The sequence below is a fragment of the Magallana gigas genome, chromosome 4 (genome assembly GCF_963853765.1).
Source record: "Magallana gigas chromosome 4, xbMagGiga1.1, whole genome shotgun sequence".
NCBI lineage: Eukaryota > Metazoa > Mollusca > Bivalvia > Ostreida > Ostreidae > Magallana > Magallana gigas.
The window spans coordinates 29,169,832-29,180,716 of NC_088856.1; the positions used below are offsets into that span (position 1 = coordinate 29,169,832).

The window sequence follows — 10,885 nt, forward strand, 5'->3', positions numbered from 1 at the left end:
ATTGATTATATAAAAGCACGATGAAAGCTAAGAAATTATTCCTCTACTGTAACGGTAAAATATATATGTTGATGAACATCTTTCACATTCTGATTTAATAAGACATTATTCAGAGTTTTGTACAATAATTATATTAATCTATAACGTGTTTGATGTAACCTCAGTTGTTTTTTTTCTTTCATGTTTTTGGGTGTCTTTGCACAAAGCCTACCTTATTTGTTTCATGTAGTATAAAATCCCAGTCACATCAGCCTATGGCATATTTTAATATACATTTATTCATCTTACACTCTTTACTCACTTAAACAAAACTGTCAGCCATTGATAACGAAATTTTATGAAATGATAAGCTTCAATCTTTCTTTGGTTTTTGCATCCTTATTGTCATTATATACACACATTAAATACAATTGTCTCGTTTTCATTTAAAAAACAAATTTATTTTTGTTACATTTTAGAGTCTTTCTCCAGCTTAAAATAAACAAAAAAAACATCCGGGCAATTTTCATAAATTTAAATCTAGGTGGTGGTGGGCGGATCCATGGATGTAGAGGGTGGATCGGTTGATGTGGAGGGCATGTCTGTTGATGTAGGGGCCATGGTGGTAGTTGCACATCCGGCTGAAGTTTGATCAAAGCCATAGACAGGGACGGAGGCACAGGTACTTTTGATATCCGCAGACAGATGGTCAATGCTATGATGTCCTACTTCATGAATATCATGGCTACAGTCCAAAGCATCAATGATCTTCTTCTGCAATATTGACAATTATCTGCTTAGGACATTTGAAAACGTTTTGGTTTTTAAAAAAGATTTGAAAATCATTGTTAAACTGCTTTTTTATTTACCTTTTTATAAATCCCTAATGTTTCAAATAAGTTAAGAGAAAACATGAATATAACAAAACAGCGATAGGTTTGCGTTCATGCATACCTCAAGAGCTGGTCTCAATGTATCGTCATAAGACTCCTGAGTTTGATCGTGGTTTAGGTGGTAGACATAGCAACCCGTGCCGGGTCGTACCACGACAGCTTTGTGCTGAAACAGACAGGAAGCAAAATAAGTTGTTTTGATCAAAAAGAGAAATCTTTTGTATTTGAAACAATGTGTAACAATAATAGTTAAATGCCAAGCAGGAATCTTAACCATTCCAGCAATCCCCCACAACATCCCCCTCGCCACCCATCTCCCACCCCCAAGAAGGAGAAATAAAACGTTTTTTTCATTAACTTTCTGTAAATTAACCTAGATTCTTTTCTATGTATTATATCAATTTACTTTAAATTTGCAACAAAAAGATTTTGTGCTATAAAATAAAAATGTTTAAAAAAATTAATGAAATATTTTTTTCGGCTATTCTTGTCATTATGTTGATAAAAAAAAGTTACACATTTCGTAATCTCAGTGATTTTTTAGTTTAGCAAATAATAGATCTAGAGTATTGCTACTTACATGCTTTTTGTCATAGAGAATTTGCTCACAAACTACAAAGCTGACCTGTAAATATAGAATTACATTTAGATGTCATAAACGTAATTGCTAAGAGAATAAGAAAAGTCATCTTATGACAAACACTCTGCCTGCTGAAGGATAATCTAATATATCAACGATTAATTGATTTTTTGTTTTTGTTTTTTACTTTTTTATGATAAAGAAAATAAACACTTTAAAGAATGACCTTGAATAGTGTAAGAGTTAACTATATAAATTTTTCCACAAATCATGAAAATTTAATATTCTTTTAATGTTTGTCACATTGAGAAATAGACAATGCACAGAATAGCAAAGTGTATTTATAAGATTAATGTATTGTTCGTACTGTCTAGATATAATTTTTGCCGATATCTCTAAAGAAACACTTATTGACACGTTTTGTGGTTATTTTACTAAATGTGGATTATACTTTTTGTTCTTTTAAATGTTTTGTACGTTTAGGCAAGGCAAGTCAATACAAATGATTTTACATATAACATTAAATACGATCGATTGACATTTAGTTCTTTGAAAGTGTACATTTGTTTTAGTTACTTCAATATTTATAAGCTTTAAAACTTAAAACTATATATAAAGCATTTAAACAATTATTAAAGCATGAATATACACTGCTTTCCACAACGAAACATCAAATTGCATCAATGTCACTTAATTGTCATCTGGTTTTTAGCAAGATATTCTACTATTGTGGGACAATGAATATTATATAAAACGATAAAGCGGACTGTTGCTTTAGATAAGTTCTTACCAGAGAGAAAAAGATAAGGGCGGACACCGACATCATCGTGAACTATGGTGATAAACTGACCTTAAGGGCAAGACCTCCAATTTATATTGCCTCTAATGAAAGGTTATTAAAGGGTCTATTTGAAATTTTATATTAACGTTTTTATTTGTTAAGGTACAATTCAATACTAACCTGAATGAAATAAATAAGAAATCATGACTTTTTATCAAGGCATTTTATGTTTTGACCACCAAAGAGGTTAGTGTTTCGTTTATCCCAATGTAGGGCCTCCAAAAGTTATCATGACTCTGACATTAAAGAACTCGAAGAATAGTCATGAAGTGTATGGACAGTCAAGGACTCGAAGACTTTGCATGTAATATCACGTCCATGTCTATTTCAACACAAAGATCTCTATTTATTTTTAGTTTAAGGGTTGCGATGACTTAACGGATGACAGACATGCATGACAATTGGGAACTGAAAATCCTCAAGAGACTATATTTAGCAAATAGTGCCGAGAACATTTTTTTATATACTTAACTGTAGTGTGTGATAGCAGAAGCATCGATTACCTACTCACATGCATTCTAACTGAAAAAAAGATTTGGGAATTTTATAAGTACATGTATATTTTGGTGCGTTTTTCGGATATTTTTTTTTATTATAAAAACTAACGAAAAAAGCATATATGCATAATATTGGCTCTTCCTTCAATTCAATGTACGAACCTTTATATAAAAAAAGATGTTTATTGAGATCCAAAGTTATTAATACACTCAAGTGTAATAGGATTGGTTGAAAATAAAAAAAAATATTAGAAGTTGGTTGTTTTTACTGCCATTGAATACTTTAGAATTTACGTAAATTATATCATCTATTTTCACCCAATGTATGTAACTATAGAGTATTTAATGAAGGAAAAAGTTTGAATGAAATTTATTAACATATTTACCTTAAGATCTAAAGAGGAAAAAAGAACCTCTATCATTGCAGTACCCTTTACATTTATTACTAGTATTGTCTAAAATTACTGTAATAAAGTAGTAAATACAAAGTTTTCTGTCATTATTTTATTCAATCATTGAATTTTAGTCTACATAAATGTTATATACTTAGAAGTGTATACTAGTGTATAATTATAATGAAGTTTTGTATTTTGATATTATGATATTTTTAAAATTTTGATAACCATCTGCTGTAAGACGTTTCTAAAAACTTCTAACAATTTTGAACGAAATATATTTGTACTGTTATGAAGTTACAGTGTATGCACACTTAAACAATTGATGTTACTTTATAATTGATAATTAATAAAGTAATCAAATATACAAAGATATTGACCTAATCATATTTATACCATTTCATAGGTCAAATAAATGGTTCTTTACCTTAAATTGTTCATGTTATTTCATATGGAGCAGACGGTAGTTTTTTTTAATTCAACTTTTATTATAATTAAAACTTCAAACAATCGAGGAGAGCCATATCGTCTATTTTTATTTCCTTTTTAAGATGTAAAACTTCAATGACCACGAAAAGGTATTGTGTTGGATTTAGGAAGTCGCCCCAGTCTTCCATTCTCAAAAACCATGTAACGATTACATTTGGAAGTGTATTGAACTGTTTTTAAAAGTAATACAAAAATTTATCAGATTGATGACACTTTTATTGTTCCAAATTTTTAACAACCAGATAGTTTGTATCCTGACAGAAATGTCATATAGAAGTTTAGGATTATAAGCGAACACCTGGACCCAGAATTGACTCCCTTTCTTCATTTTGGTGACGAGATGACCTGATGTTTTTTTTCCAAGCGCTTGTTTGGCCGCAATTTGATATAAGAGTAATCAACTCGCCATCCACATATCCACCAAGATATGCATTGAACCCTTTGTTAGTACAGTAGGTCCAGGAAAACGAGTAGACGCCATCTAGCGGGGCTGTAAATTTACACGTGATTGGGTTATATCCACTTCTTTCGTTTATCAAAACATTTCCAAACTTAATGATGGCATTTGTAGGTGCATTTGTAAGTCTTGTAGATAGAATTGCATGAAAGGCAACAGTATTTCCATTGCAATGTATTAAAAGAATGTTGGACAAAAATACTTTAGAGTTCAACATGATGCTACATGTAATGGTGTTGTAATACTAAAAGGGTATGAAAATTATGCAAAACTCTTTAAACAATATAATGGTATATCAATGACATGTTTTTCTGTTTAACTAATTATACAAAAAAATAATGAATGCACCCCTGCCAATGTTATTGTCAATTAAATTTAGACCACGTGGTTTTATTTTACCATTCAGCTTCGCAGTTAAAATCGTGCCTCTTGTTTATAGTCTATTTCCTGGAATCTAGGTACTTATAGTTAAATATAAAATCTAGACGTTTATTAATTTTAAACACCATCGTTATTTATTGTAGGATAAAATGAATTCTGGAAATAAATATGATTATAAAAAAATATAGGTTTTTTTTCCTGCTGTTGCAACAATAAACATGCTTAGTAGCGACCCCTTAAGGATTAATTTTTGATCTGCACCTGACCTAGTAATAGCATTAATAGTGAAACAGACTGTACTTTTTTATGCTAAATATTCCTTGAAAATGGCCCGATATATTAAGTTTTTATACAGAACAGACACCTATTCTTATTTTTTTGAAAGCATGGTTATGCACACCACAAGCATCAAACATGGCTAAGATTTTATCAAGCAACCCAATGTTTATATTTTCAACCGCATGTAGAGTGGCTGAACCCGAACAATAACTTTTTTATGAATATCATTTATCATCGTTTAATTTCAATAACCGCTAGATGATGAAATAAGACATATAGCTTAGTAGATTTTCATGTTTTAACATAAAACAAAGTAGAATATGATATCAAAAACGACCAGTATTTACGTATTTTGAGTATATTGAGTATATTATCCGAACACTTATACTTCCGCTCGAAATTCCACAGGAACAAATCTCGGGGAAGTCTCGAGAACTTTTATTCGAGCACCTCTGGATTTATTACATACTTAGCAACAATAAAAAAAACTTTCCGAACACATTTGCAGGGGTGGAATGTTAACAGTTCAATATAAATCGTATCTATTTAATTGTTCTTTTATATATAAAGTAAACTTTTTCATTTGTTTTTGGATTATAACTTATTGAAAAAAATCGGATTATTAGATTAAGCTCTTCCCAATCAAGTTTACGTTTGATCGGGTGCTTATTGTCCAGGTATTTATGGGAAACACACAGCCCGAATGCAGACACGAGGACACATGCATAAAATATTATTAATCTTGACAAGCTTTTTTTTTACATTATATAAGTTGAGATAGTTTCCATTTTGTATGCCAAATAGTTATCATCAAAATCATTAACTTTATTAACTAGTGCATCCTACAACCTCATGATTATGTTTATTAAAAAGTAGGTCAATTTAACCTCCTTTTTCAATTTTATCATGACTATCAATTTCTTCTTTATTTATGTTCGATAGGTTCAGGCCTCGTATAATAAGATATTTAAGTTGATGCATCTTCTGAAACTAATATATCATTATTTACTTTTTACAATTCGTGTTCATGCATTGTCCAATCTTGGAAGTTGTGAGAATTTTTGCCAGATTTACAATATCTTAATAAGAGTTTTATATCAAAATATTTCGTACATTTCGAACTGGTGTATCTGTGATTTTTTTCAATCCAATGGCCACTAGGATTTTGAACCGGGTTTTCCAACGGAAAATGGTGAGCTGCCAAAGGGTACCCTCATTGTACGGATATGTACTCGGCAAAATTGGGCAAAATATTGCATATAGGGTACCCTCATTGTACGGATAACTCCTCCTACAGTTTTCAAGATATAAAGTGGTTATTTTGCAGATCAATTGTTCATATATCAGAGGTGTGCATATTGCTAGGATTTTGATTTCTGATAATTTTTGAAAAAATTCCAGTTTTTGAACCTAGTCATTTTTTGGCAAAATATTGCATATAGGATACCCTCATTGTACGGATAACTCCTCCTACAGTTTTCAAGATAGGAAGTTGTTCTTTTGCATATCAATTGTATATATATTAGAAGTGGGCATATTGCTAGGATTTTGATTTCTGAAAATTTAAAAAAAAAATACCAGCTTTTGAACTTAGTCATTTTTGGCAAAATATTGCATATGGGTACTCCATTTCACTGGATACGGTAGGTAGTGTTTATCATTTCAGGGTTGACATGGATTATAAATATCTTTAACTATGTATATTAAATTAAAGAATTGACTTGATTGTTTGATGACCATGAGGACGAAGGATGACCCAGATAGATCTAGTACCCAAAGAAATTTTCACGCTGGTGTAAGAGTTTATTAATATAATAACATTATATGTTGTAAAGAGAAAAAAATCTAAAGAAGTTCAAAAGTAAGCCCTAATGGTATACTAATAGTTAATAACTTTATACGCATTTGATATGCTTGCAGGCAAACGAATTTTTATGACTTTCTCTCTCTATCTCTTTCTCTTACTGCACCAATTACAATACAAAACAGATAATGCAATCAACCTGCATATTTATAAGCAAATTAGGATTACTCTTGCAGCTCTCCAATTGACTAAACGAATACACCCCAGTACATCAACATGTTTTGGATACTATAAAGAAATCCGTCTATACTGTTTTACAATCATGTTTCTTGTCTCTTTATTTTATTGCAATAACCTCACTAATGAATACTTGCGATAAATCAATGAAATGTTTATATAACAAGTCCTGATCAGGTCATCATAGACAGCATACTGTAGAAGCAGAAATATTCGTTGAGGATTTAATTTCGTTATTTTCGTTGGCAGTAGAAATCAACGAAATTAAATCCATGACGAATTTTTAACCAAAGTAATAATGAATACAAAGATATTATGATGTGACGAAATTAAATGCCAACGAATTTTATTTGGTTCAAAAACAACAAAATTTTGACCCAACGATTATGTGTGCTTCTAAAATAATTTAAATAAAAATAAACAGTTTAAATGAAGTTCACTTACAAAATAATTATGGATTGATATAGTACAGAATTGAAAGGAAAAACAACTAATTTTTAAATTTACTCTATTTTACTATTAAATGGATAACATGTGCAACAAGATGTATATATGTATATCTATTTTCAAGAAATACATTTGCCCTGTTCCTGTACAATATTAATCTATCGAAACAGATGAAGATCTTCATTTGAAGGAAACGAATAACTCTGCTCAAATATTAGGCATTCAAATAATACAAAGGGAGTTCTTTAAAAAAACCTCATCCTTCTTAAGCTTTAACAAACAAACGTTTGACAAAACGACATATTTAAGACACAAATTTGTACGATATATATTAACTCCAGCAACATAATAATACACGAAACCTCATAATTCAAATAAAGGATCAATAATTTTTTTTTTCTGTGTTATTTTCTTCTTGTATGTCTGTGTGTAGTTGGGGTCGTTCTTTTTTCGTCTCCGAAGACAAATTGCTTTTCAGGAAAGTAATTCAGGGCGGGCGCCGGCTTTGAGTATACTGCCGCAATCTCTCTCAGGAAATGAGGAGCATTACCGCATCAAAGGCGTACTGAACACCAATGCTTTTGCTCTGCTCTCCTCAGCAAACTTCCGAATTTCCTCTCGTGTACAATAACAGGACAAGTCTAGAGGAAACGCCATTTTTTTACCCGGATAGAAAAAAAGAAGTTATCATTAAAGAACCACTTTTGAAATAGCAGGTTATCTTTTATTATTCCGGAAAAAAATTATGACATGCGTTTGTTTCTTCAGCAAACGTCCAAATTTACTCTCCTGTACAGTAACAGGAAGACAAATCTTGGAAATATTTTTCTCTAGACACGAATGAAAAGAAATAAAACCTTTTGTAAATAAAAGGTTATTTAAAATATTATAGATAAAACGATGACATCAATGACGTCATCTAAATTGATAAACTAACCTGTGCCTGGATCTGTGAGTGAAAAAAAGGACACTTGGTTCTCGTTTGTTCTGTAAGGCACTTATAAACCCTCAATAGACCATTTTAAAAGATGTTTGCATTGATCTCGTTTTGTTTTCGCTGTTCATTTATAGAAATGTGTGGGTTTTTCTTTCACTAAAATGCCGGTCAATAATGGAGACTATTCATGTGGAGATTGCAAGTGGGTAACCGTTAAACTTACAAAGTTGTTCCACGGCAAAAAACTACGATTATGGTTATTATGATAATCATTGTAATCAAAATGTACTAAAAAGGAAAAAAAAGAACATAAATGTTTTACCTTGCAAGCTTTGTATATAATCTTCATGTGTTTGACCATTGTTCAAGCATCTCGTTCACATTTTAAACTTACGACATCCGCCCCGGCCTGGCCTTTTCTAAACGTCTGCAAGTTTCATCAACATGTATTCCATCATACATATTAAGCGTCATAGTAAGTGACGTAGTAACTACTGAGCCGAAATATTTATGCTAGAAGTAATATGAATAAACAAAAAAATATGTATTGTTGCTTTTTTTAATCACCGACTACTGCCATTTTAGTTGTCGCTATCTATTGATATGTTCATCGCTGCAAACCCCTATATAAGGCCAACAAGATTATTTATGTTTCACTTCATTCAGTTATTTCATTCACCTAATTCATAGAGAGAGAGAGAGAGAGAGAGAGAGAGAGAGAGAGAGAGAGAGAGAGAGAGAGAGAGAGAGAGAGAGAGTGAGTGCTAGATGGTTCATACACCGACATATCAGATATACCTTAAACTTTAGATATTTTTAAATTAGGCGCAATAATACTGGTAAAAGAAAAATCCATATATAGTTCAATTGGGAAGCTGAGAAAATAAAAAAATAAAAAAAAGTTCATTTTTTATATTGAAAAAAGCTATGATAGTCCAGCCCTCTTTAATTATGACCAACTTATCTTTAGTTATCCGTTCATTACCATACTGTTGAATGCATTCCAAAGCTAGCATTGTCTCTCCGAATTCTTCCACTACATTGTATCTCCGCCACAAAAAAGTCAGCACAGCCTTCCACTGTCAACTCTGTTTTTTTCCTACATAAATTAGAGGTACTGTGATCAAGCTCACAAATAATAACCCACGCTAAGGAAATAAGGTAACTCAAGTATTTCTCTATTAAAAGTTATGGATGCAATTTTTTTTTCTCTAATAGTGACATTGAACTTGTACAAATGATCAAAGCTTGATAAGCACATACTTATAGGACTCAAACAATCTTTATGTCAAATTTTAGCTTTTAATCAGTGTTTTAATACAGGCAATTCAAGCATATATTTTTCAATATACATCATAGCATAGCATATCATCCCATTTGTCATAGGATACCATAGCATATCATACAACATAATTCAATTGGTTTTTTTTTTTTATTTTGTTTTTTAAAAATAACTGTTTTAATTGCCTTTTAGTGCTTAACTTTGGGTTTTTACTATTTTATTTCGAATTGTTTGGAACTTTTCTGTATGTGAGGGATTTTTGTTCTAAGCTTATGCAATGTCATTGCATACCATATAATAAATGTTTTCATTTTTATGTCCCATAGCATAACAAACAAATCTCATAGCATTTCATCAAAATCTTATGCATATCATTCAAATTGCATACTATGGCATGGCATAAATTTGTTAAAGGTATGCATGATATGACTGTAAGAAATGGTATAGACAGGGATAATGCTTTATTCATCCATGACCTTGAACTTGTCTATTTGATCCCTGGTTCATGACACATCCTTGATATTGAGTCGGAACATCCAATATTTATCTATAAAACGATATAAATCAGATAAAAATTTTGAGACTTTTTCTTCCAATTACCTTGAACTTGCCTAAATTATCGTGTGACAAAAGCATGACACACCCTCTGGCCAAAGGCAACTTTTGTGGGAAGTAAAAACTGCTAATATTCCTAATATTTCCAATGTATTCAAAGAAATGAACCGAGTACAATGTTGCACTTTTCCTTTCAGTGACATTGAACTTGCCAAAATGACCTTCTGTCAAAATCATAACACAACATCAGATCATATACAACCTTTTTGAGAAGTAAAAACTTTCATTCAATGTTTCTCAATAAAAAGACACACATGTCTGGACCTGATACGAATTTTTGTACCATTCCTTCCAGTGACATTGAACTTACCAAAACGACATTAGTTCAAAATAATGACACAGCCTTAGGTTACAAGCAATATTTGTTGGAATTAAGAACTTCCAATGCTACTCCAAAAGAAAAATATTGACCGGACACGTTTGCACAGACAGACGGACATATGAACGGACGGACAGACGGACATAGTGATTCCTATATACTTCCAAAACATTGTTTGCAGGGGGGGGGGGGGTATAATAATAAACCCAGCGAAGCGAGTTTTGAGAACCAGTGCACGCGGGAAAAAGAAGAGTTAACCTACAGATTCATTCAGATTTTTTTTCTAATGGTACTATGACAAACAAGTGCTGGCATTTAACTCGTAATTTACGGTACCTTGAGGTTTGAAGACACCTTTGAGTACAGCGCAATCTTTGGTCAGACCAAGTCCTTCCATTTCTTGTATCGAGTCGAGATACGTAAACAACTGAAAATAGATTTTTAACAGTATGA

General features: G+C 31.6%; 1 protein-coding gene across 1 annotated transcript; it reads right to left on the reverse strand.

Annotated features, from left to right (window-relative positions):
* Nucleotides 1-435: 435 nt before the first annotated feature.
* LOC105346797 (uncharacterized) lies at nucleotides 436-2,332 on the reverse strand. Its single transcript, XM_011455507.4, has 4 exons — nucleotides 2,243-2,332; nucleotides 1,453-1,497; nucleotides 934-1,038; nucleotides 436-753 (listed from the first exon to the last, which is right to left on the reverse strand). The coding sequence occupies exons 1-4, from the start codon at nucleotides 2,276-2,278 to the stop codon at nucleotides 520-522; spliced, it is 420 nt and encodes a 139-aa protein (XP_011453809.1). The 5' UTR covers nucleotides 2,279-2,332; the 3' UTR covers nucleotides 436-519.
* Between the last annotated feature and the right edge of the window lie 8,553 nt (nucleotides 2,333-10,885).

Bases quoted from the DNA above. Each gene is read 5' to 3' on its own strand.
- LOC105346797 (XM_011455507.4), bottom strand. From the start codon at position 2,278: ATGATGTCGGTGTCCGCCCTTATCTTTTTCTCTCTG. The intron at 1,498-2,242 runs GTAAGAACTTAT...CTATATTTACAG, and splicing joins CCCTTATCTTTTTCTCTCTG to GTCAGCTTTGTAGTTTGTGA. The intron at 754-933 runs GTATGCATGAAC...TCAATATTGCAG, and splicing joins CATTGAGACCAGCTCTTGAG to AAGAAGATCATTGATGCTTT.